The 27,416-nt window shown below is 39.1% G+C and overlaps 1 protein-coding gene across 2 annotated transcripts in view; it reads left to right on the top strand.

Moving 5' to 3' along the window:
- The window catches only part of LOC121062918 (splicing regulatory glutamine/lysine-rich protein 1-like), a 50,509-nt gene extending 26,052 nt beyond the window's left edge, over window positions 1–24,457 (top strand). For both annotated transcript variants that reach the window (XM_040543217.1, XM_040543219.1), the window contains 8 exons: window positions 2,936–3,114; window positions 3,725–3,855; window positions 5,356–5,470; window positions 7,967–8,086; window positions 10,115–10,546; window positions 17,882–17,977; window positions 18,504–18,639; window positions 19,760–24,457. In XM_040543217.1, coding sequence (XP_040399151.1) covers window positions 2,936–3,114; window positions 3,725–3,855; window positions 5,356–5,470; window positions 7,967–8,086; window positions 10,115–10,546; window positions 17,882–17,977; window positions 18,504–18,639; window positions 19,760–19,906 — 1,356 coding nt within the window. In that variant the 3' untranslated portion in view covers window positions 19,907–24,457. The remainder of the gene's footprint in view (window positions 1–2,935; window positions 3,115–3,724; window positions 3,856–5,355; window positions 5,471–7,966; window positions 8,087–10,114; window positions 10,547–17,881; window positions 17,978–18,503; window positions 18,640–19,759) is intronic.
- The last annotated feature ends 2,959 nt before the right edge of the window (window positions 24,458–27,416 follow it).

Raw genomic sequence — 27,416 nt, 5'->3', positions numbered from 1 at the left:
GAAATGCTGGCAGCCCATGGCTTGGACACGTACACTCTTTGCTGGGTTAAAAACTGGCTGGATGTCTGGGCCCAGAGAGTGGTGGTGAATGGAGTGAAATCCAGCTGGCAACCGGTCACGAGTGGTGTTCCCCAGGGGTCGGTGTTGGGGCCCATCCTCTTGAATATCTTTATTGATGACTTGGATGAGGGAATTGAGTGCACCCTCAGGAAGTTTGCAGATGACACTGTTATAAATGACTGAGTCCCAAATAGGATTACAATCAAAGTTTACAATTTATTAAACGAATAGAGGCAAGCAAACAGCGCTGGGTGCGCCGGGAGTCTCTGCTCCACCAAGGCGCACACCCGTTACGTAAGATGGCTGATTTTTATGCTTCTAGGCTAATACATATTCATTACTACTTCTAAAAGAGGCAGGGTTATTATAATTGGTTTCCCGAATCCGAAGTCCTCCCAGGTGCGCCTGCTTATCAGTCTCTGTTAGTCTCTCGGGGGCCGCTCGGACAGGGAGGCTCATATTCTTCCTCCTTATCTGGTGGTCTCTTGGCCGGATGTCAGAAGTTACTGCACGTCCGTGCAGAGTCAGCAGTTTTTCTCTGAAGAAATCCCTTTGTTCTCTTATCACCTAAACCCAGGCCTCAATGTTAATCCTTCAAATCCCTTAGTGGCACGAATTGCTGGACCATTCCTTACAACACCAAGTTGGGGGGAAGTGTCGATCTGCGGAGGGTAGGAAGGCCCTGCAGAGGGACCTGGACAGGATGGGTCGATGGGCAGAGGCCAACGCGATGAAGTTCAACATGGCTAAGTGCTGGGTCCTGTACTTTGGTCACAACAACTCCATGCAGCGCTACAGGCTTGGAGCAGAGTGGATGGAAAGCTGTGCAAAGGAAAAGGATCTGGGGGTGCTGATTGCTCACCTGAACATGAGCCAGCAGTGTGCCCAGGTGGCCAAGAAAGCCAACGGCATCCTGGCTTGTATCAGGAATAGTGTAACCAGCAGGACCAGGGAGGTGATTGTTCCCTTGTATTCTGCTCTGTTGAGGCCACACCTCGAGTACTGTGTTCAGTTTTGGGCCCCTCGCTATAAGAAGGACCTGGAATTTGTCCAGAGAAGGGCTACGAAGCTGATGAGGGGCCTGGAACACAAGTCCTATGAGGAGCCGCTGAGGGAACTGGGATTGTTTAGTCCGGAGAAGAGGAGGCTCAGGGGAGACCTTATTACTCTCTACATCTACCTGAAAGGAAGTTGTGGGGAGCTGGGGATCGGCCTCTTCTCACAGGTAACCAGTGATAGGACTAGAGGGAATGGCCTCAAGTTGAGCCAGGGGAGCTTTAGTTTTTAAATTAGGAGACCTTTCTTCTCAGAAAGAGTAGTCAGGCATTGGAATGGGTTGCCCAGGGAGGTGGTGGAGTCACCTTAAATACCCACACGGGGATGTTTAAGGAGAGTTTGTACATGGTACTTATGGACATGGTTTAATGGGTGACATTGGTAGTAGGGTGATGGTTGGAGCGGATGATCTTGAAGGTCTTTTCCAACCTTAACGATTCTATGATATGATTCTATATTATGAGCAAGGCCAAGTGCAAGGTACTGCACCTGGGTCACGGCAATCCCAGGCATGGGTACAGACTGGGAGAAGAATTCATTGAGAGCAGCCCTGTGGAGAGAGACTCGGGGGTTCTGGTGGACAAAAGGCTCAACATGAGCCAGCAGTGTGTGCTTGCAGCCCAGAAGGCCAACTGCATCCTGGGCTGCATCAAAAGAGGTGTGACCAGCAGGTCAAGGGAGGTGATTGTGCCCCTCTACTCTGCTGTCATGAGGCCCCACCTGGAATACTGCGTCCAGGTCTTGGGCCCCCAGCACATGAAAGATGTGCATCTGTTAGAACAAGTCCAGAGAAGGGCTACAACGATGATCAGAGGACTGGAGCATCTCGCCTATGAAGAAAGGCTGAGAGAGCTGGGGCTGTTCAGCCTGGAGAAGAGAAGGCTCCAGGGAGACCTCATTGCAGCCTTTCAAAACTTAAAGGGTTCTTATAAAAAGGATTGAGAAGGACTCTTTTCTTGGGTAGATAATGAATAGGACAAGGGGTAATGGTCTTAAACTAAAAGAGGATAGATTTAGACTCTGGTTACCCAGAGAGGTGTGGAGTCTCCTCCTTTGGAGATATTCAGAACCCTCCTAGATACTGTCCTGCGCAATGTGCTGTAGTTGATCCTGCTTGGCAGGGGGGTTGGACCAGATGATCTTCAGAGGTCCCTTCCAATCTCAGTCATTCTGTGAGTTTCTGACAGGAAAGCTAGGACTGTCAGAGATTATTTTTTTTCCAGCGATTTTTTATTTAATTAATTGAAAAAATAATTGTTTTTGACTGATGGCAATTTAAGTATTTGATTTTGGTGTTTATTTGACTGCTGAAGTATGTACTAGAGTATTATCAATCACAAAAAAATAAAACTAGTTGTAAGTTACTGGAGAAACAGATTAAAAGTTGACTTAAAGTTGTTCTGGTTTTGTTTTTTTTGTTTGTTTGTTGTTGTTTCTATTGATCAAAAATCACAACCAGTACCAGAAATAGCTTGGATGTAGGTGTATAAAGAATTCCCTCATCAATTATTTCAAATTAGTTGCCTGAAAAGTGCAATATCCTGTGCAAGTGTATTCGTAACCTAAATATAGATCTTCAGGGTTTTACTTGAGGGCTTGTGGTTGTACTGTCTTAAATTATAGTATATTCTTTAGGTTAATGGAAGAAAAAAATAGTATCTGTATTTCCTGAAGTGTAACATTACCAAATTCATGCTGCCCATGTAATAATGGTGTGATGTCTTTCCAAAACCTATATAGCTCTTAGATTATCTGTTATGTTGGATAAGTGGTTTTCATTATATGTTTTACTTCAGCTGAGCTCTTCGTCTCTTTCTAGACTACAACAGCAGATCAACTGCTTGAATTCTTTAAACAAGTTGGAGAAGTCAAATTTGTGCGAATGGCAGGTGATGAGACACAACCAACACGGTTTGCTTTTGTGGAATTTGCAGACCAAAATTCTGTACCACGAGCTCTTGCCTTTAATGGAGTTATGTTTGGAGACAGGCCACTGAAGTAAGAAATTAATTACCAATGTGAATATTGAATGAGAGGTTTCTTAGTATCCTTATATGTTTATGATTTTGATCTGCAATAAACTGCTGTGATTAATATTTATTCAATATAAGGACCTGTTAGCAAACTGGAACACTTTTATAAACTCCGATTTCAAGGTTGGGCATGACTTTCTCTAAGAAGAATCTGGGTGGCATAGAGTAAAATATAATTACATTTAATCTTAAAGTAGTGAAAGCTATAACAGCGAGAGAATCTGCAAAGTCCTTGGTACTAATTAAACTTTATATATGTTGTCTATGCAATCAGTAGGCCTTAGAGATTTTATCTAAAATAGAGAAATAGATTTCTAGACTTTAATCTGTATTTATATAGAATAATACAAAAGTGTTGTGCCTCACTTATTTAAAAGCTCTAAGATTTGAAAGCAGTAAAAGCCAGACATTTTAGATATTTAGACATGGCATAAATGAGTGTTAGGAAAAATCTGTAGTTTTGCTTGAACTTTAGAGTTTTCAGTTATATGTGGGAGTTAAGGTATTTTCCTTTCTTATTTTTCATTTTTCCTTTTAAAGCGTTTGTGGGTTAAAGGCTTTTTTCCCTAATTTAGAATAAATCACTCCAACAATGCAATAGTGAAGCCTCCTGAAATGACGCCACAAGCTGCTGCCAAAGAACTGGAAGAAGTGATGAAGAGAGTAAGGGAAGCCCAGTCTTTCATATCTGCTGCTATTGAGCCAGGTAGGTATATTAGGTTCGCTACCTAACAGACATGTTTATACCTTGGTACATGCCAATGAAAATAATACATGTTCATTATATTATTTCATAATTATATTATTGAAGCGAATTATAATAATAATGAAAATAATAATGAAAATAATCAAAATAATCGAAATTGTATTCATGCAAGAAAGCAGTAGAATGAAGTTGACTTTTTATTTCCTCATATCTTATTTTCAGATACATGCTCGCTGAATGTTTTCAAAAATATGTAGTCAGTGCTAAACTAAATAAGACTTGATGTTGGCATCTTTTCAGTTTAAAGCACTTACAGACTTTTAAAAGAAATTGCTTTGTTTTATTCTCTAGCACACATTAATGCCGTAGTTTCATGATCAGAGGGAAGCTAGCATGCTGCTGAAAGCAGCAATATTATGCTTTCTTTACTTTCAGTGGGTTAAGTTTGTCCCTGTGCTATGCTCTTATACTAGCTCAAGACTATGTGCAGCCTCATAGCAAATGGGATCAGAGAATGAATCTGGGATAAAACTTAACGGACTTTTTTTCCATCCAGAATGGTTTCTTGATCCCTGTTAATGCTGAAACACAAGGTCAAAGAAAGGAAGGTGTCGATGGGTTGAGAGGTTAGATGGACATTTCAGTGCTGATTTATGCTGACTTAAACTGCTTGGAAAACCATAGCATAAAAATTCTCAACTCATTAAGCTTTCAATTGAAATCTTCCTTTTTCTTTTGATCAGTGGGATTTTGTCATTCTTATTAACAAACCCAGACTTTGACTTATGTAGGTTAGGTAGTAGATGGGTGTTGGTGGGCTTAATTTTATTTTTTTCCCCCATTGTTTTTTTTTTTTATGGTTGGAAGAAAATAGCTCTAACGTTTCCTTAATGTTAAGCAGCAGAATAACAATCTTTTAGAGTCTGAACCAAAGTCTTCTGAGGTCACTGGTAAGCTTTCCATTGACTTCCTGGCCTTTGGATCAAACTTTTCACCCCCCCTTCTCTCCATCTCTTCCTCCTCCAAATAATGTTTGAGGAATAAAACTTCAATATTTTTACAATGGTTAAAATATCAAAAAAGTATAGAAAGTCCTAATTTTGAAAATGAGCATAAAATGTAAACAATAATTATGCCCTCTAAATTTATTCTTCTCAGGTTATTTAAAAAATAAAATATAGTAGCTGTATTAAATAATACACTAGGAGGAGAATATGTTGCTGTAATCTTGTGCGTTGTGGCAGCAACATAAATCCCCTTCCTCATAGAGCTAGCTTTTTATAATTATCTGGTTTATGTGTACTGCTGCAGGATGGCTGCACTCAACGAGTATATGCAATGACTTTCTTGGATGTTTCTGAAGGATATTTGCAAAGAAGGAAGATGTGCAAAGAGTAGGCCCCTTGCACTATATGTGGTACATTCCACTTATGCCAGACTGTTAACTGGGATCTTTAAATGTTCTGAGCTTACACTGCAAAGTGGTTTTTTTCCTCTCAGAGTCTGGAAAGAGCAGTGAAAGAAAAGGCGGTCGATCTCGTTCCCATTCTCGTTCAGAATCCAGGTCTAGCTCAAAATCCCAATCTAGAAGGAAAAGATCACATTCAAAGCACAGGTAGGTATGTCTTTTATTTTGGACTGAGATCATACTGTTTTTCTTGAGTGATGGTGGTTACTGAGATTTCTTATTGAGTTATGAAACAAGTATCACTGTAGGGAAGATAAGTAACTTTTACTAACCAGATCAGAGTAACTGTAATCTTTATCTCTGAACAGATACTCTTTCCCTCTAAATGCTAAACGTTTTCAGGATTGCTTTCAGTTAAAACACACTAGAAGGTACTTTTGTGTCATGAAAACCGTATTTCATTTTTTGACCTATGTATTTTTAAAATAGTTATCTGTATTTTGTGGATGGAACATTTAGTTTACTGTTAACACCCTCAACTCTGATAGGCTGTCTGGTTTTGCTAGTAGAAAGTTCCTGCTGTCCTGAACTTCTAAACATCTAGTTAACAAATGCAGTGTTTCTGTTTACTGTACTTAAAATGTAAAGTTAAATTTTTAAAAGTCAGAAGAAAAAGGTTTTAGGGGCAGTTTTTCATTCTTCAGAGTGTTTGCTAAAATTGTTAACTTCTGAAACAGTCTTTGGAATATGGGAAGAAATTAAATTACTAGATAACCCTTAATGTTTATCCATTAACGTTTTTTCGAAGAATGAGACAGTCTAGCGTGTGACACTTTCTGAAATGGTTCGTATTCTTCCAATGTCAAGAATGTCTTCTGAGCATTTACAGTCTCAATGTAAATCACTTTTCTGTAAGTTGTTTTTTTTTCCTGTAAACTTTTCTCCATTTTTCTGTAATTTTTTTTTCTCTCATTCTGGGGAGCGGGGAGAAACTCAATGCATTTGATAGCTTAAACTTTAAAAAGGTGTCAGTGTTGCACCAACAGCTCTGTTGCATCCTTTCATGCATTGTCTTTTAACAGGGCAACTAGAATTCTTTTATATACAGAAAAGCTAGTCAGAGGGGCATACCACATAAGTTATACAACCAAAGAAATGTGATCTAAGTACAGGCTTCGTTTTTTTAATAACATGTACTGCAGTATCTTGCTATCTAATAACATTAAACCATTGGGTACCTTTTTAATGCAAGAAGAATCATTTGCAGGCTTCCTTATTGTATGCTTCTCTGTTGTTTCTGTAACTCAGGATACAACTGAACAATAATCTTTGTGTAACATTCCAGTAATCTGTGGTATTTTGTATCCACACAAACCAAATTGAGTTTTAGAAGATAAATTTGCATTTTTTCACTTGCAGAAAACCTGTGTTTTAAACATCTGTTGATAGTTATGTTTTGTTTTAATGATTTACCACTGTTACTGTCAGTTTTGAGTACATGCTGAAAAAAGAGCCTCTGGGCTGTTGAAGCAGTTTCATCTGTAAGAATAAACTATGCTGACCACTTTTCTCTTTTAGTGTTTTATAAAACCCCTAAATCCATTTCATCACTATGATATAAATTTTATTAAAGGCCTTGACTAAATTGTAAGTAATTTGCCCTCTAATTAGTTTTTCTAAACTGATATGTGGAGCAAAGCTGTAGGTATAAAGTGGTTACCTCTCCTATCCTCTTGGTATATTTTTACTCTTTGTGTCTTGAGCTGCAGAAGAAAGGTGGAGCTGGTATTTTTTGTATCTTTCTGTTCTTCAGGATTAATTGAGTAATATACATGGCATTTCTGTCTTTGGTAAGTTTAACTTCAAGGTACCTTAACCTCTCAGGCAAAGTATCCAATGATGTGTTTTGTGAAACTTGAAATAAAAAGCTGAATTTGAAGATTCATTTTCCTAGGGACTATGATCTTATAAAAATAGGGAATATTTTTTTTTGGGGGGGGAAGAGTATAGTAATTTTTAAGTTGTTTTCTTCATCAACTCTGAGACTATACTATATATGTATATCAGAAGACTTTAAACGTATTTCTATTGGAGTATTTGCACATTATTTGCATTCCTTATTTATCATGTAGCAAATGCTTACAAATACTTTCAACTGAGAAAGTAACTTGACTAAATGCTGAACCACAGGTAGTGTTTTGTTTGTTTTTATTTTTTATTTTTTGTTCACTTAAATTGTAAGGCTGGAGAACCAAGCAAAAAGAGGCCAGTTAATGCTATCTTTCTTCAGTGACCAAGACTACAATAAGTGACTGGGCCTGGAGAAGAAGAAAAATGCAACTAACTATTTTTACGTGCTGCTTGAAATTGTTTATAGTAGATTTTATGCACTGTAATTTATTAAGGAAAGCTATCCTAGTATGATGATAATTGATATTTTCCAGAATATTTGTGGAGGTCATAATAAAATATGAGCATTACTTAAATGGTGTATTGTTTCAAAAGAGAACATGTGCAACTGGTGAAACTTAAAGTATACATATTTGCAAAAATGTTGGTAGGCAGTATATTACTGAGATGTAATTATATACTTTTCTGTAGTGAGGCGAGATTTGCGTGTTGTTCCCCCCCTATATCTTGGCTGACCTAATTTTTCTGAAATTTCGGTATTAAAGTATTTTTCTTCTGGTGTTGTTCATATAGAAGTAGATCTGGTAACAGATCAATCTCAAGACACAAGGACAGATGCAAATCCAGAAGTCCCCTGACAAAACGGTCTAGATCTAGGGAAAGGCAGAAATCAAGTAGTCGCTCTCGTTCTCGGTGAGTTTCCATTCCTGAGAAGTGATACTGTTCATCTTATACTGTTCATCTTAGCACACAGTACAAAGTTTTGTTGTTTTCTTTGGGGGGGGGGGGGGGAATCTAACCAGCGTTTTAGGTGATGGGTAAAGGATGGAATCTCTAAATGCTTTATTCTGTTCCTAGGCTTGTCCCATCCCCTACGATAGGAGAAAAGAATAGAAAGTAATTTTTTATACTGAGGTACCTAAACTTTGATACCAAATTCTATTCTACATTTATACCAATGTTTAAGCTCACCAAAAAAAGGTAACTTTAATTAACTGCCAGACTTTAACCAACAGATGATAATATAATTTTCTGAGGATGAAATAGTGAATATTCACAAAACTGAAGTGCCTATAAAAGTAGCTTCAGGAATAGAAGACTTGGTACGTTCTTTTTCTGATTCATCTCTGTAATGCCCCTAACTCATTTAAAGGGACCTTCATACTTAGGTTGTGCAGGTTTTTTTTGTTTGTTTTTGTTTTTTTCTTCTGGGAAAGAGAACTGCAGATCTGCCGACATCAGTGGGAACACTTAGGAGTAGGCTACATAGCTGGGCTTTGATGGATGACAGAATCCTTTTGACTCTCAATTGCTCGTCTGATGGAGCTTCTTGAGAGATCTAATCACTGGAAGGGGGAAGTCCAATGAAATCTCTGCAATAAATAACTGGAAGGCTTTTCTTGGGGCGCTGTGAGACCCCTTGCTATTGCAGGGATTGTGTGCTGTTTCATCTTTATGATCTTACATTCCTTCTGTGAGATACCTAAAGAGATATTTGCCAAAACCTGATAGGAACCAAAGTCATAAGGTTATAGAACATAAAATGGCCTACTATTCAAGTTGAAAAAAAGATACAGTCAAACACTTGTTCCAATGAATGAAAGTGTGGGTTGTGCTTAGGGCCTTTCATGTCTGAAGGAGTCTCTTTGAGAATCCTAGAATAGGTACCATTACCAATAGACACAACTCTTTTTCAGTCTAGTTCTCCTGGATTTGAAACTGCCTGTTAATTAAGTCCTCCTATTGTACTTTCTCCTGTTTCTCTCTGAACAATTGTTCATTTTCATATGTCCTTGAGGCAACTCATGTCTGCTAAGAAAGGAAAGATGGTTTGGAGTCTCATGCTTTCAAATAATCCTATATAAAAATGTACTCTTCCAGCCAAAGCTGTAATCTAATCATTTTTTTATTTGTCTCAACAACTAGAACATCCTTTTTTTTCTTCTTGCTGTTTTTCTTTTTATGAACAGGTATCATTCTATCTGTCCTAGAGAAGGTGACTTGTTCTGTTATCCTTCCTTCTGTTTTTACCATCCTACTGGATTTTCTTATGCTTCAATTGTTTTTGAATTCCTAATGACATTACAGATGATTGAATTGTCTTGATTGAGTTTAGACCTTACATTTGCCTTTTGAGAGTATTTGTTTGGTGAAATTTTATCCTTGTATTTTTCTTTCTGTATATTCATTGATGTTGGACTATCAAGCAGTTCCAGGATGTGTGTGTGAGAGAACACTAGAATAAAGACTTCTGTCCAGTCAGCTATCATTATTCATGTGGGGGTGGTTAATCTGCAGTCTATTTTACATTTTCACATATTTGACATATTTCACAATTTTAGTAAAGAATGGATTTACAAGTTGTATGCTTTGTTGCACTCCTGAGAAAATGCTGAAAATCTACGTACGTATAGTAATGTAACTGTGAGGTGAAGAAACTTATTCTCTTAAAGTATAGTAACATCAATCTGAAGATCACAGTTTGATTTGATTTTTGCCTCCTTTCCCCCCCTCCCCCCTGTTTGGTTTCCAAACTTTTCCTAGCTGTTATAGCCACTCTCTCATGGTAAACAGGTGGAAAATGAAAATTAATAATTATTCAAAAATTTTAAACAGAGACATATTTTCTCTTGAGTAATTAATATATGCTGAAGAGTTGCTTGTATTTTTTATTAGAAAGTTCAAAGATTAATTAATGGATTTGTGTTTGGCTTTTCACAGGGAAAATAAGAGAGACAAAGAAAAGGTCAAGGAAAAAGAAAAGACCAAAGAAAAGGAGAAAGAGAGAGATGGAGAGCGAAACAAAGATCGAGAGAGTGTTGGAGACAAGGACAAGGACAAAGATAGGGACAGGGACAAGGAAAAGGAGAAAGATAAGGAGAAGGAAAAAGACGGGGAAGAAGTACACCAGAACAAGGAAAAAGAAGATATTGAGGAAGGGGGGGTAAAAGACAGAGAGAAGGTGAAGGACAAGGAGGGAGATAAGGACAAAGGAGGGGACAAAGAGAAAGATAGAGACAAAGAAAAGGAAAAAGATGGGGATAAGTTGAAGGAGCAACAAAAAGGAAGAGATGATAAAAGAAAGAAAGAGAAGCGATCCAGAACACCCCCAAGAAGCTACAGCTCTTCAAGAAGATCTCGCAGCTCCAGCAGGTTTGTTTAAACTTTTTTCATGCTCTTTTGGACTTGTCGGTACAGTTAGGCACCGTGAAATACACACATTCTAATGTTTATGTATCAATATCATCTCACTAATTCAGTTTGTATTCTCGCTGTTTGTAGATCTTAGTATAAAGTAAAATCTATTACAAAGAGCTCTGTATGTTACTTGACAGAACATAGTTTACTGTTGGTCTGCTGGTGCTTGCCTTACACTTAACTGTGTAGTATAGTCCTTGAATATAGTAAGTAGATGGTTCTTGTGCTGTTTCTCTGTGTTGGAGCCATCCAGAAGTTTTGATAGAGGGTCATCGCATGTTATCTTTGTCCTGATTAAAGTTAATCATCATTACATTGTTCCTTGCTTGCTTACATACTGTGCAGTGTTGGTCTGTTGAGCAATCTGTTGAGCTTACAAACAGTTGGGTGGTAGTATTTGCCACTAGACCATCTTAGGGATGGCAGGCAAGCAATGAATTTTCTTGGCTGTATGGTTGAACAGCAGGAAACAAGTATGTCACTTGCCTGGCTATCCATTCAAAAAATATATATCTCAGTTGAAAGATAAGGATATGTTGTTGAGCTAATGTATTGTGTTTACGTGGCAAGGTTTTGGTAGTGGGGGGATTGCAGGGGTGGCCTCTATGAGAAGAGACCAGAAGCTGCCCCGTGTTAGATAAGGGCCAGTTTCAGCCATCTCCAAATGGACCCTCTGCTGGCCAGAGCCGAGCCAATAAGCAATGTTGTTTGTACCTCTGTGAGAGCATATTTAAGAAAGGGGAGAAAAAAAAAAAAACAGTAGCTGGGAGAGCGAGGAGTGAGAAACAGCCCTGTAGACACCAAGGTCAGTGAAGAAGGAGGGGGAGGAGGTGCTCCAGGTGCCAGAGCACAAATTCACAGAGCACAAATCTCTCCTGCAGCCTGTGGAGAGGATCATGGTGGAGCAGGTTGTCCCCCTGCAGCCCATGGTGTACCACGGTGTTGTGGTTTAACCCGGCCAGCAGCTAAACACCACACAGCCGTTCGCTCACCCTCCCCCCTCCCTCTCTGGGATGGGGGAGAGAAACGGGAAAGTGAAGCCTGTGGGTTGAGATAAAGACAGTTTATTAGGACAGAAAATAATAATAATAATGATAATAGTACTACTAATAATAATGCGTACAAACAAGTGATGCACAATGCAATTGCTCACCACCCGCTGACCGATGCCCAGCCTATCCCCGAGCAGCCGGCCCCCCACCCCGGCTAGCCCCCCCCCATATTAATTGTTCAGCATGACATCAGATGGTATGGAATACCCCTTTGGCCAGTTTGGGTCAGCTGTCCTGGGTCTGTCCCCTCCCAGCTCCTGCTGCACCCCTAGCCTGCCTGCTGGCAGGACAGAGCGAGAAGCTGAAAAGTCCTTGGCTTGGTGTAAGCACTGCTCTGCAACAATTAAAACATCAGTGTGATATCACCATTATTCTCATCCTAAATCCCAAACACAGCACCCTACCAGCTACTAGGAGGAAAATTAGCTCTATCCTAGCCGAAACCAGGACACATGGTGGAGCAGATCTCCACACTACAGCACATGGAGGAACCCATGGTGGAGCAGGTGGATCTGACCTGAAGGAGGCCGTGGACTATGGAGAGCCCCCTGCAGGAGCAGACTCCAGGCCAGACCTCTAGCCTGTGGAGCAGAGCCCACGTGGGAGCAGGTGATCTGGCAGGAGCTGCTGCCCATGGGGGACCTGTGTTGGAAGAGTGTGCCCACCCCTGTAGCCCCCCCACAAAAACCTTGTCATGTAAACCCAATAGAGCTAGTTAGATGGCCAGGTACAAGTAAAAAGTAACGTTCCTTAACCATACTTAGAGTAAACAAGAAAGCATTCAAGGTTAATCTAGCTGTTGTTTTTGCCTCTGAAGGAGGATAAACTGGATGGAAATATGAAAATGTTCAGTATAGTAAAAGGAGGCTGTGAGATTGATTATAAGTTCTGTAAGTGGGCTAACTCAGGCGTATTCTAAAGTGTTGAATCTAACTTAGGTTCAGAAGCTTATGTGGAGAAAATCTTTTCCGAATACCTCAACAATTCCGTAGTTCGGTAATATCATATGTCAAATTTAGATACAGAATTTCATCTGTTACCTTGAGGGAATGTAATTCTGGATGAATTGTGGAAAACTTCTACACATAATCACTGGACAAAAGCAAAGTTCCCATAGTGTCCTGGTTTCAGGTAGGACAGAGTTAATTTTCCTCCTAGTAGCTGGCAGGGTGCTATGTTTTGTATTAGAATGAGAAGAGCGCTGATAACATGCTGATGTTTTAATTGTTGTAGAGCAGTGCTTACACCAAGCCAAGGACTTTTCAGCTTCTCGCTCTGTCCTGCCAGCGGGCAGGCTAGGGATGCAGCAGGAGCTGGGAGGGGACAGACCCAGGACAGCTGACCCAAACTGGCCAAAGGGGTATTCCATACCATCTGACGTCATGCTGAACAATATATAGGGGTGGCTAGCCGGGGTGGAGGGGGGGGCCGGCTGCTCGGGGATAGGCTGGGCATCGGTCAACGGGTGGTAAGCAATTGCATTGTGCATCACTTATTTCATACACATTATTACTATTGATACTATTATTATTATTATTATTGTTGTTATTCTTTTCCCTGTCTTAATAAACTGTCTTTATCTCAACTCACAGACTTCACTTTCCCGTTTCTCTCCCCCATCCCGGAGAGGGAGGGGGGAGGGTGAGCGAACGGCTGTGTGGTGTTTGACTGCCAGCCGGGCTAAACCACAACACATAGCCATCAAAGTTTAGGAGTTTGTGATACATATAACACAGAAAAGGCTGTAATGGTTTCTGAACGTTCTGTTTGACTTGGATGAAGTGTCCATGCTGTTTTGGGAGGTTTATGAGCAAAATATTGTGGTTTCTTTGAGCAAATGCAGATTCCTATTTTAATTTAATTTTTAACAGTATTTCATGGGTTGAAGATTTGTACAGAGTTCTGCCAGCTTTGAAAATGTAAGATTTTCTGCCTGTATACCTCAGGAGCATTGAATTAAATAAATGTAGAGAAAAGATTCAGGATCTTGAAAATGTATAGCTTATATAAGAGTACTGGTGGAAAACCCACCAAGTATATTTTAAAAATTAATATTTTAGTGTTAATTACGCTCCCCTTTAAGAATCTTGCTATTTAAAAGAATATGGAAGGATCAAATGCTATATATTGAGGCAGAGAATTCTAGTGAAATTTAGTGCATCTCTTCTAATGTACTCGCTACAAAGCTCTATTTTGATATGAAGTTAAATTTTTATACAGATGATACTAAACAAGGACAATTTTCTTTTTGAAGGTGAAAGGTGAGAGAGAGATTCTTTTTTTTCCTCTATAGATTCATAATTCTTTCATCAGAAAGAATTATCATTAGGGGAGCAATGATGGGGCCAGTATTGTTGAATGTAGCCCATCAAAAAGCACACAAAAATCTTTACCTCACAGAAATCAACAAAATCTTAAATGTTACTTTGACTTGTGAAGAATCTCATCCTCTCACTAGGCACAACTGAAAAGAGACTGGCTCCATCCTCTTGACACCATCTCCTCAGGTATTTATACACATTGATGAGGTCTCCCCTCAGTCTTCTCTTTTCCAGGCTAAGCAGGCCCAGTTCTCTCAGCCTGTCCTTGTACGACAGGCACTCCAGTCCTCTAATCATTTTAGTAACACTCCTCTGGACATGCTCCAGTAGTTCCACGTCCCTCCTGTACTGGGGAACCCAGAACTGGACACAGTACTCTAGGTGTGGCCTCACCAGGACTGAATAGAGGGGGAGGATCACCTCCCTTGACCTGCTGGCAACACTCTTCCTAATGCACCCCAGGATATTCTTGGCCTTCTTGGCCACAAGGGCACATTACTGACACATGGTCAGCCTGGTGTCCACCAGGACTCCCAGGCCCCTCTCTGCAGAGCTGCTCTCCAGCAGGTCAGCCCCCAGCCTGTACTGGTGCTTGGGGTTATTCCTCCCTAGGTGCAGGACCCTGCACTTGCCCTTGTTGAACTTCATGAGGTTCCTCTCGGCCCCAACCCTCCAGCCTGTCAAGGTCCCTCTGAATGGCAGCACAGCCCTCTGGGGTATCAGCCACTCCTCCCAGCTTTGTGTCATCAGCGAACTAGATGAGGGTGCACTCTATTCCATCGTCCAGGTCACTGATGAATAAGCTGAACAACACTGGACCCAGTACTGACCCCTGGGGGACACCACTAGCTACAGGCTTCCAACTAGACTGCACCACTGAGCACAACCCTCTGAGCTCTGCCATCCAACCAGTCTGTCCATCCATCCATCCATCCAATCAATCCATCCACCTCACTGACCACTCATCTAGAGGACAGTTTGCTCTCCTGAAGTCCAGGGTCGCAATCCTACTTTTTGCCCTGCTTCCTCCTCAATGCAATTGTGTGATGCACAATGCAATGGCTCACTACTCACCAAACAATGCCCAGCCACTCCCCAAGGAGCAGTCCTACATTCCCCTGCCAACACTCCCAGTTTTTATTGTCCCACATGATGTCACATGGTATGGAATATCCCTTTGGTCACCTGTCCTGGCTCTTTCCCCTCCCAGCTTCATATGCACCCGCAGCCTCCTCAGCTTCTCATACGATCCTATCGGCAAGAAGTCCTTGGCTTAGTGTAAGCATTGGTGTGCATTATTTTTCTCATGGCACTTACCAGCCCCCTATGCGGAAAATTAACTAAATCCCATCCAAAACCACAACACCAGGGATGCAGTATATCAATCAGAAAACATACAAGCTTCAATTTCTAATGCTGACAGTCAATCAAATTGAGTAAGATGCCTTCAACCACCACTAATATTCCTTTTTGCTACAACAAGTGTTATAAGTGGATAAGGAATTACTAAGGTCTCATCTAATTTGGGTTACATTGCACTCAGATTGCCATGGCCATTGAATATAGCCCATCAAAAAGCACACAAACATCTTTACCTCACAGAAATCAACAAAATGTTAAATGTTACTTTGACTTGTGAAGAAGATATACTACTTTCTTTTGCTAGTATTGCTGCACCAAAAAAAGCCCTGTAGCTGATATTTAACCTTCAAATGAAATTTTTTCAGTAGCATAAGTTCCAGCTATATTTCTTTCATCATGTGCTTAAGAGCAAGGAAGAGATCGTCATGACTACAGAGCACTGATGAAGTATGCTTATTTATTTTTACAACACATTCATCTGATCAAGTGTGACAATAAAACATAGTACAGATCCTGCCTTACCAATAGAAGGTATGAGAAATCGTGTCTGAACATATTCTGTTATTATGCACGTGCAACAAAAGAATCTCACATTTGATTATTTTCTAGTTCATCTTGTGGCTTCTGCTTGGTTACTTACATTTTAACATTTAAAAAAAAATGTCATCAATATTGACAAATAAGGAATGAAAACTTTTTTTTTAAAACCATATAACAGGTATAAATTGCTAACCACAGAGTGGTTTATTCTGTTCACAAGCATAGCAAGTTTACTGTTTCTGGTGAAGGGAAGTAAAACTAAAGGAAAAGGAAATAGTGACACGATGGCATGGTTAATTAATACTGTATGGGAGGGAAAGGTAAATTTGACAGATAGTACCTCTGCCTTCCATTTCCTTGTTTCACTGGTTACCCAGTGGAGTCCATCTGTCCAAGAAACCAATAGCTAGCACTTAATGATACAGCAGCAGAACAAGCTGTTCTTATTCAGCCCAGAAGATGCCACATTATAAACAATGCTGAATTTTTGATTCCTGGAACGAAGTACTGAGAAACAATTTAAACAAAACAATTAAAAATACATCTGAAACTTTCCTAGGACTGGCTTTGTTTTCCCTGCTATATGCGCAAAAGAAATTTTCCCTCCACTGATTTAAGACAGCAAGTTGGGAAGATAGTAAGAGGTGGTGCGTCTCTCCATTACGATAAATCCAACAGGAGTTAATTATTTTTATTTTCAAATATATCAGCTGATAAAGTCATGCCACAGATTCCATGCTGTTTTCCACTCTGAATTATCTCATTAATGAAGTTTCCTTTATCATGAGCTGTTTCCCAGAACCAATTATTTTCTAGTAGCATATAAATGGATACTTCAAGACCCGATAACCTGTTGCATTGCTGTCAACACAAAATCTTAAGTAAAACACTGTCCCTTTTTAAATAACACTGGAATACTGGTCAGTAATACCTGCTCTCTTTAAACAAAAAATAAACAATCAAAAAACCCCAACTCTCTTCAAAACTGCATGAAGTCCAGCTGAAAAAACGATCAGTAGTGGTGTACCCCAGAGATCAATACTGGGGCCAGTATTATTGAACATCTTCATCAATAGCACAAATAAGAGATTTCTTGATGGCTGAAGTGGTATCTTCATTCATAACCCAGTAATTGCCCAATCTGAAGGCTGTGTAATATGAATTTCAGTCAGTCTTAGACATTGAATATTGTCTGTCAGAGATATTTTTCTTAAATTTTTGTTTCTTTTTGCATGAAGAAGGCAGTGGGATTCCGTATGTTCCACTGGCAATTTCTGCTGGTATTAGCAAGGCTCATTCCATTAAATGTTGTGTTCTATTCAAGATCAGATTCCAGAATAGCAACTTCAGCAAATTCCATACCTGCATAAAACAGCTGGTTTCCAAAGTATTACGAGCTCTTTGGTGCATTATAGAATGATAAATAATAAATATAAACTTATCCATTTTGATTTTGACAGCAGCTTGAGCTTCACTTTACACTGACTGTTTGCTTCTAAACCAATAGGAATGCTAACTTATATATTCAGGAATTAAATTTGAGTCAGGTTGAACTGAAATTCCAGTGATCTCGAGCTTGTAATGTTTTGAAGTTCACATTACTGAAGTTATGTATCTTGTTGTCTTGTGGCTCCTCATTCAATTGCATTCTTTTCTTGACTGGAGAAACTCTTATTAAATACAGTATTAGTGAATTCATTGTGCTTCCATTGTTATCAGGTGTGAATACAAGCATGTGAAGATGAACACAAAACTTAAATCTGAAAGGGCGCAACTTTTTTTTTTTCTCCCTCCTTTCCACTTCCATTCTCCCCTTTTCCACCAAACTGAAACATGAAAAACTTTTTTTTTTTAAACTGTGTACAATTCATATACTGTTGGTGATATATAATGTTAAACTCAGGGATATTTACTTAGTTGTTGTGGCAAATCATTTTAAGAGCTTTCTTTTTTTATGCAGTTTCTGAGTTTATTCTTGGTTGTCTTTGCTGATCTTGAATTTCTTGGTCCTGCAGAGAAAGACATAAAAGGAAGAGTAGAAGTCCTTCCAAGTCTCCTAAAACATCCAAAGCAACAAAAAGAAAGTCTTCACGAACTCCTTCTCCAAGAAGGTCAGTTTGATGTAAACATAAAAGTTAATAAGCAGTAAAGGAGGAAAAAGTTGTAATATTTTTTGTTAAATTTAAATGGGACATAGATATCACCATTATGAAAGGAACTGAACTCAATTTGTGGTTCTTCTGATTTTATTTATATTTTTGTTATACAAGGAGCTCTTTAATATTTGTCATTCGTTTTTCTAAGTAAAGGGTCAGTGTTTTTCAATGAACAGAGCAATCAAATGTGGATACAGATACAATTTTGGAAGTATTCTCACTGATTTACTGTCTTTGCACTAGTCATCTCAGATGACTATGGCCAGTATGATTCAGTTTCAATTAAAAAAACAACAACAACAACAAATGTTCATAGGATTTGAGCTTCAGTATTCTTTAGAGAGTTTCTAATCTGTCAGCAATGCAAATACACTTGTACAATACTTGTACTTGCAAATACACGTACAATACACTTGATGTAACTATTAGTACATTTGCTTTTGGATCAAATTCTGATTTGAGTAAAAGTTTTCTTAAACAGAAACAAGAAAGAAAAAAAAAGAGAAAGGGATACAAATAATGAAAGAAGAGAGAGAGAATGCTCCACCTCCAAGAAAAAAAGTGATAAAGAAAAAGATAGAAAGGAGCAATCTGACCAAAACACCACTACTTTGAAGGTAAGCTGTGTGACCAAATGATAAGTAGTGGAGTGCTGCAAGTGGAGTGATTACTGGAATTCCTTCCCTCTTTTTTTTTTATTTCCCTCCTTTATTTTCTCCTTTTTCCTTACCAAAATATTGCCACTTGAGACACTTGGGTTTAGCTTTTGCCAGTAGGAGACATGAAAGTCATTCTGCAACTAGTAGTCTAGTTTGATAAGTCTCTGTGTTTGAACTTTACTGGACCCATAAGAGCTTGTATGTATAGGCTATGGAAACGCTTGGTTTTGGTTTCTCTCTTTTTTCTGTTTGGTGCTATATGTTAGGAGTTGGCTGGCTGCCTATCTGTATGAGGAAGCAGGAAGCAGATTGTTTAGTCAAAAAGTAGGGTTCAGGAACATCTTGGCTGTCAAGCTCAAAAGATTTTATTTTTAATAAATTTTCACTCTGCAGTTCAGCCTCTCCCTGCTTGCTTTGGTCGTGGGTTGCATATTGGACTCTGCAGGAAGTAAAGTTGAAGATCTGGGGAAGAATAGTATGGGATTTTCTGTTGCAAAATAGAAGGTGGTGTGATTAAAAGAAACATCTTCAAATTGTTTAATCTTAGAATTTGAAAAGCAGTGTGCCTTTAAAAAGTAGCTTGTACTCAGGATTATTCAACTGTTATAAAACAACTGATTTAGGTGATTGTCCACAGTATGTTTAAGTAATTCTCTTACACAAGAAGTCTCTTAAAATGCATTAGTTATCTGACAAAAAATATGAATGAAAATTCGTAATCCTGTTTTATTTAGAAAATATGAATAAGTCTTAATTTCTGGAGCTGTTTCTCATAGATTTCATGATACTATTTGTTCTGTTTTATGTCAATATTGGTGATAAGACAGATTACTCTACAGCAATGATTTCTTGGATGACAGGTTGTTACGAGTACCTAACTTCAGTCACTTGAAAAGAAAGCCTTTTAAAAAAAATGCGTTGATACATCTGTTCTAAAAATTGCCAACACAAGATAGGCATGTGAAAATTGAGACAACCAAAATACCAAGAGTTGGTTGGAAGTCATATACTGTCATATCCTCTAATGCTATGAGCATTTTTTTATTTTTTTTTTTGTAAATAACTTTGTCTTTGGTAGGACAAAGATCACAAGGATCAAAATTCAGAAACTGACAAGGAAGTAGACAACAGAGATACACAAAGGTCAGATGAAATCAAATTACAACAGAATGGGAACTGTCAACCAAATGAAGAAAGCCTCTCAATTAAAATGGAAGAGGTTTAGAGCAAAGAATGGACATTTGACTCAACTAAGGAATGAAATCCAAATATTTTTATTTCCCAGAATGAGGAAGAAAATGTCAAAACAATCAACTTGAATATGTTGATAGTACTAGTAGCTCTTCCAATTCTTTTGATAACTTTTTTGTCGTCATACTCTAAAGCAAGAGAGCACGGACCAGTAGTTATACCATAAAAAGGCAGATGTTATCAGAACTATTAGTCTCTGAAAATACATGCATTTCTGTGATGACTGTACTTATTTGTAAAATGAGTTATGTTAAGTCTTGTTGTAAGCTATTCCAAATAAATAGAAACTCAAAGATGTAAACCTGTGCTATCAAAAAAAGTTGATATGCATTGAAGGTTGTTTAAAATATTGCTTGTTGATGAATTCTGTATTGTTTTACCTTATAGGTTAAAAAATCCACAAAAACAATGTGTACTGTTTATTCTTGGAAGTGGTGTGTAAGTATATATGCTTTCTTTTGTCACAAATGGCAACTATAGAAAAAGGGGTTTTTAAGCATAAACAAAGTTTTATGGTTATGTTAAATGCCCACTGACTACTATGTTTTTCATTTGGTCATTGCTTGAGTTTCTTGGGTTTTATTATTTAAAACAATTTCTTACTAATATTCCTAAAACAAATATTTCTTTTAAAGTATTTGAGAAGTGCATGCTACTTTCCTGTTCTTAAAAGGAATATTGTGATATTATAGATAATAGGTTAGCTTATTGGGTTAGTTTGGGGTTTGGTTTTGTTGTTTTCTTTGCTCCTTCCAGAAGTGAGCACACCTGTATGATATTATCAGAAATTAGATCTTTGTTTTGAGACATACTGCAGTGTCTGTTCAGTTGCAAATAGTACAGGTGCCACTATGAAAATATTTTTTTTATTAAAAAAAAAAAAAACGGGAGCACAAGCAGAAGCTTTAGTGCCTTCTTAAAATGTGGTATTTTCTAGAAATATGTATGTGATAATACTCATTTTCAGCTAAATCTTACATGTTCTCTTTTGCTATTTTGCCATCACCATACTGTAGACAAGACTGCAAGTGATTTGTCAGAATGGTTGCTTAATTCACTTGTTAAAATACTTAAGTTCCATTTTTATTTTTTTATTTTTAGAAGAGATTTATAGGTGAAAGCAAAGATTAATTTTGGGGACCACCAGTGTACTAAAGTAGCAGCTAAATACAAAGTATTTTTTGATCACCTGCATCAGACAGCCCTTTAGACATTTGATCTACATTTGGATAGCTTTAATCATTACCTCTCCATCATTTTCTCTAATACCTGTTGAGTGATATCAAAGGAATTATACTGATGGGGGGACAAATAATTTGGGAAAAAATGTTCTAATTTACAAAGGATTTGTATGGTAGTTTCTTTTTTCATTCTTTGGTGAGAAAGCACGTAAGAAAGAGAATGAAAAGCAAATATTTTTGTCAAGTCAAAATATGACTTGTGCTATTTAAACTAATATAATCAGTTTCATCATTGTGAGATGTCTTAAAGTCATATCTTTAGAACTTGTACCTAATCAAGTAGATTATTTTTAATACAACTTAGTACAATCAAATGACTATATTGCCTTAATTCATGGGAAGAATTTCTTTCAGTTAAAAGCAAGAAACAAAACAAAAAAAACCACTGTTTCTTTTCATTTGCATAGTTAATTCTTATGGAAGGAAAATCAAAACACAGTAAAGGGAATGAGAAATAAGCCCAATTTCTAAGGTAATGAAACCCAATTTGATTGTGAAGCTGATTAATTGTTCTTATTTTTTTGTAGAATTTAATGTTCTTGCCACTGTGTCCATTTAAGACTAGAAAGTGCTTTACCATATAAAGTATAGACAGTAATTTTTGTGATATTTAAGCTATATGCTGTTGGCTGGTAAACAGCTTATTCTGATTTAAAAAAAAAAATCTGTATGCTTATGGAAAGACTGAAGTATCATGTCTTGCAACAACAACTGTCTTATAATGTGTAAGTAGCATAAAGCAAAGAGATTGTATACTTGTTATCTTTGGCACCATTTCACTAATAAAATTAGGTATTTTAGAGGGAAGTTTCTGTTGGCATGTACATATTAAAGGAATATTTTTAGTTGATCATCTGGTCTTATTCAGGTAGCTTATTTTGATTTGAAATGTGGATACAAGTGAAAATATACATATATTATTTATAATATCTTTAAAAAGCTAAGTTTCTCCTTCTCTGAGAGAAATCAGAATTCTTGTAGCATATTGTGTTTCAGTTACTTAGTTTGATTTCCTGCATTTTGTTATTCTAAAATTGCATAGCTTTACTATATAGCAGTTACAGAATATGTAAAGGATTGTGCACAGTTAGATAAGAAAAAATACCTTAAAAAAATGATAATTAAGGATGGCAGCCTTACTAGCTAATTTATCACATGTAAGTCCATATGCAACATATTATGTTATATTCTATGTGAATTAAAGGTTACCTTAGAAAAAAGTTTTAAAGACCAAAAGGAGGGGGGGGAGGAAATACACCAAATACACACACTTCCTCCACACCCCAAGACATATCTTTATAAATTTTTATTTTCTAGTTTTGCTTTGCACATACTTTGCAGATTTGTGAGGGTTGTTAAGTTATATGTATTTGTATTAGGGGGTTTACAGTTCTTCTCTTCCTAAAATGCTGCCACTAGAGAACTAATGTTCTGCAAAACACTTGTCTCCATAGAGGGTAGATCATTTTTAAATCAATAGTGTAGCACAGTAATGAAGTTCGTGCTTGCTCCACCAGGATTGTGTAAATTAATTGTGTTCGTGCTTGCTCCACCCATTAAATGTGTCTATCTTTCACTGGAAGTCCATTGTCTTCATTGTAATAAGTTTGCATGCTGAGCTGCAATGTCAGGTTGTTTGGTTTTGCACTTTATAAAATAGATGAAATTAAGCAAAGATTTTGAGAACAGCATAATTCATTATAGCTGTATTGTTTTTAAATGTAATTTTATTTGAGTCGGCCTTTAATTGAAAATGTTGTGACTCATAAGTCAGCTCAGAAAAGTAACAATATGGTGCCATTTTGCTAAGAGCATTTAAAGCACATATGCAGAAGCTTCCATTAGTGACCACAGTTATTTCATAACTGTGTTTCTGGATAACAGATAGGATTTTTCTTTGGATTTTAAAAGGGGAAGGTAGCCGAAGACAGCTGTTGGTGGATGAAACAGGAATCCAAGCTCAAAATAGAGGTGACTGTCACTCAAATAAATTCAGTGAAGTCAATAAGTTTACACAGGTATGAGGGATGAAAATTTGCTCACAAACATTGATATTAACATGGTGTTAAAAAACAAAACAAACAAAAAAACCACCACTTTTCCAGATTTCAGAGTTGTAACTAAGTGGGGGGGACGACATCTCATTTGGAAACTAGAAACATCGAAAGAATGCCTGAGAAATTGGTGAGATATGGGTTCTGTCTACCCATTAGTCACCTGCTAATTTTTGATAGCAATTTCAGATAGATACATCTAGCTTTAAATTAGTCAGCTGGCTAACAGCAGCAACCTGCACACAGCTTGGATTCTAGAATGAACTGACCTTTTGAGTGTTTTTACTCTGCTGCTAAAAAGATAAATTCTGCAGTATATATCATGCTCTGCGTTGCTTGTTATTTGTTTGCTAGTGTTTTTCACCACAGCTGCATCTAAGGCAAAACTTGAAGTTAATTTGGAACTCTGCAAATCTATTTGTTATATGGTAGCTTCTCTGTGTTGCCTTTAGCTTTTACTGACACTTTGTAATGGTTATTAGATTTAGGGATTCTTTGTTATTTTTCTTCTGGTTTAAGCAAGAGATAAGTAAAGACGGCTTCATATGATACAAATTCTTATGTACTGCATATGTGTCTTTATTCCTGTTTTCAGACTTTTTTTTCATTCATGTGTATGACCATTGAAAGCAGCAATACTATAGTGATGTGTGTGTTTTCTACATGTAGATCTGAAGCATCTCTAAATCACTCAGTTTGTAATGAAACAAGATTCGAGTTCATGCATTTTAATTTTGCTAGTCATTCATTTGGGAGAGAGGAGACTAATCATCTTGATTTCCATAAATGTTAGTCTGAAAGCAGAATTATAACAGTAAAACAACTTCTAAATACATGAATTCTGAACAATGGAGTATTGCAAATTGGAGCATATTATGGGTCCAACATGCCACTTGGTGATACTAAGTTTTATGTCAATGGATTATTGCCTTTGGCATTGTCATAATCTTAAAAGTGTGAATTGGACTTAGTGATGCATGCTCAGATCTCTAAATGGCCAAAATGATGTAAATCAGCAGGCACTTAGTTCAGATAGATTTAGTTGTCTCACCAGAAAATGGAGTGTGGACAGTTGAAATCTGTAAATACTGTTAGTGCTGTTACCTAAAGAGAATCTAAAACTTAGTTTTTGTTTGCTAATATGTAAACAAACAAACAAAAAAAAAGTTTTCAGCCTGTACCTTAGTTTTATTTTTGTATGTTGAAAAGTAATTAAAATAATATTGAAAACTAAAGCACTGTGTCCTGGTTTCAGCTAGGGTAAAGTTAATTTTCCTCCTACTAGCTGGTATGGTGCTGAGTTTTGGATTTAGGATGAGAATAATGCTAACACACCGATGTTTTAACTGTTGCAAAGCAGTGCTTACACTAAGCCAAAGACTTTTCAGCTTCTCATATTGCCCTGCCAGTGAGGAGGCTGGGGGTACACAAGTTGCTGGGAGGGGACAGACCCAGGACAGCTGACCCAAACTGGCCAAGGATATTCAATACTGTATGATGTCATGCTGAACAATTAATATGGGGTGGCTGGCCGGGGGCACGGAAACAGGACTGGACCACTGCTCGGGGATGGGATAGACATAGGTCAGCGGGTGGTGAGCAATTGCATTGTGCATCACTTCCTTTGTACATGTTATTGTTATTTATTTCTTTTCTGTCCTATTAAACTGTCTTTATCTCAACCCACAAGCTTTTATTTTTTCATTTCCCGATTCTCTCCTCCATCGCACAAGGGGAGGAGGTTGAGCGAACAGCTCTGTGGTGCTTAGCTGCCTGCTGGGTTAAACCATAACCATCCTTTTGGTGCCCAACAGGGGGCATCTTCAGCATGTGTCACCTCCTCCTCCAGTGATATCCCAAAATGTTTGCCTTCTGGCCAGTTCACAATCACTTCCAAGATCCCTGGACAACGGGGGTTTCTTATTCAAGCCCACTGAGTAAACAGTGCAAACCATATACTCCATGTAGCATCAGTTGCATGATGTGTAAAGGGGGCCCTTCCTTTGAACATCCAGCCCAGCACCGGTAGTTGGGGTGCCAGGAGGAGCTGCGCTTCAGTACCAACCACTTCCAAAGCAGATCGAACTCCTTCGTATGCTGCCAATATCTCTTTTTCGGTTGGAGTGTAGTGGGCCTCAGATCCTCTGTATCCCCGACTCCAAAACCCAGGGGTCGACCTCAAGTTTCCCCAGGCTCTTTCTGCCAGAGGCTCCAGGTGGGGCCATTCTCCCCGGCTGCGGTGTAGAGCACATTCTTTACATCTGGTCCTGTTCAGACTGGCCCAAGGGCTACTGCATGAACTATTTCCTGCTTAATTTGTTCAAAGGCTTGTCATTGCTCAGGGCCCCATTTGAAATCGTTCTTCTTACAGCATGTTACTTGGTAGAGTGGGCTTACAATCAGACTGTAATTTGGAATGTGCATTCTCCAAAACCCCATGACACCTAGGAAAGTTTGTGTTTCTTTTTTGCTAGTTGGTGGAAACATAGCTGTTATTTTGTTGATCACATCCACTGGGATTTGACGATGTCCATCTTGCCATTTTATTCCTAAAAAATGGATCTCTTGTGAAGGTCCTGTACAGTAAAATTGACTGTCCATTTCCTTCCCCTGGCTGGAGGCAGGGCCCCTCTAATCCTGGTCAGAATCTTCATTTTTGTGTCTGGAGGACTGCCCACTGGAAATGGAAGCATCAGTTTTCTCAGAGAACCCCCCTTTTGCAGTTGTTTTTCCTTGCAACTCACATACCCCTGCCTCCAGGGTCGAGGTAGATTTTCCATCCCATTTTGTCATGTCCTCTCCATGGTCACATAGGTAAAACCACAGGGTGGCACGGGCATGTACCCACTGTATCTTCTTTCTTGAACAGAGGGATGCTTACTCCTAGTAGTTGAGACAGCGGTTTGTACAGCTAGGGAGAAAATATATTCTCTTTGAATTGGCAGACCTTTTGAGAAAGCTTCTCCACAGCTGAGACACAGGCCTTTAGGGAAGAAGAGAGACTATCTTCGTACTGCCGGAGTTGTCTAGTCATTTCATCCACTGTGGGTTCCTCTCACTTTTTCCAGGTCATTTCTGCCATTAGCTGGCATATGATGATGGTGCACTCCGTACAAACTTCCACCACGTGGGTCATGTACACTTGACTTCATCTGGATCTGTGGATATTTGTTTGTTGTCTAGGTCCCTATAAATCACCTCCCGTACAGCTAATTCCCTCAGGTACTGGATACTCCTCTCCACTTGTCTGTCTGGCTGTTGTGGTTTAACCTGGTCGGCAGCTAAACACCACACAGCCTTTTGCTCACCCTCCTCCCTCCCTCTCTGGGATGGGGGAGAGAATTCCCTCAGGTACTGGATTCCCTTCTCCATAGTGGTCCACTTGCCTGCTAGATATACAAGTTCTTCCTTGAAGGGATACTTTTCCTTCACAGCTGACAGAAGACGCCTCCAGAGGCTGTGAGATCGTGCTCCATCTCCAATTGCTTTGTCAATGCCTGCATCTCTAGCAAGGGATCCCAGCCGCCTGGCTTCCCTGCCCTCTAATTCCACACAATTGGCTCCGGTGTCCCAGCACCGGAGCAGCCAGGTGACAAGCTGCTCACCTATGCAGCGACCAAAATCTTTTCGCACATCTCGTAGCTCACGCTGGTATAGGTTTCGGGTAATTTCGAGTTGGAATACATGCTGGGCCCATCACAGGGGTTGGAGCAGCTGCAGGAGCTGGAACGACTGCAGGAGCTGGAGCAGCTGAGGAAACTGGAACGGCTGAGGGAACTGGAGAGACTGCGGGAACTAGAGCGGCTGCAGGAGCTGGAACGGCTGCAGGAGCTGGAACGGCTGCAGGAGCTGGAACGGCTGCGGGAACTGGAACGGCTGCGGGAACTGGAGCGGCTGTGGGAACTGGAGCGGCTGCGGGAGCTGGAACGGCTGCGGGAGCTGAAGCGGCTGCGGGAGCTGGAGCGGCTGCAGGAGCAGGAGTGGCTGCAGGGGCTGGAGCGGCTGAGGGAGTTGGAGCGGCTGTAGGGTCCATCGTATGGGTTGGAGTGGCCGCTGGGCCTGTCACAGGACTTGGAGTGGCCACGGGGTCTGTCACTAGGTTGATAGTAGAATCAATTGCAGCTTGATAGGCATAGGCCAGACCCCAGCATGCTGCAGTGATTTGTGTCTCTTTGGGACTGCCAGACTC

This window comes from Cygnus olor (genome assembly GCF_009769625.2).
Source record: "Cygnus olor isolate bCygOlo1 chromosome W unlocalized genomic scaffold, bCygOlo1.pri.v2 SUPER_W2, whole genome shotgun sequence".
NCBI classification, from domain to species: domain Eukaryota; kingdom Metazoa; phylum Chordata; class Aves; order Anseriformes; family Anatidae; genus Cygnus; species Cygnus olor.
The sequence above is the reverse complement of the archived record's forward strand: the minus strand, read 5'-3'. Positions and strand labels throughout refer to the sequence as shown.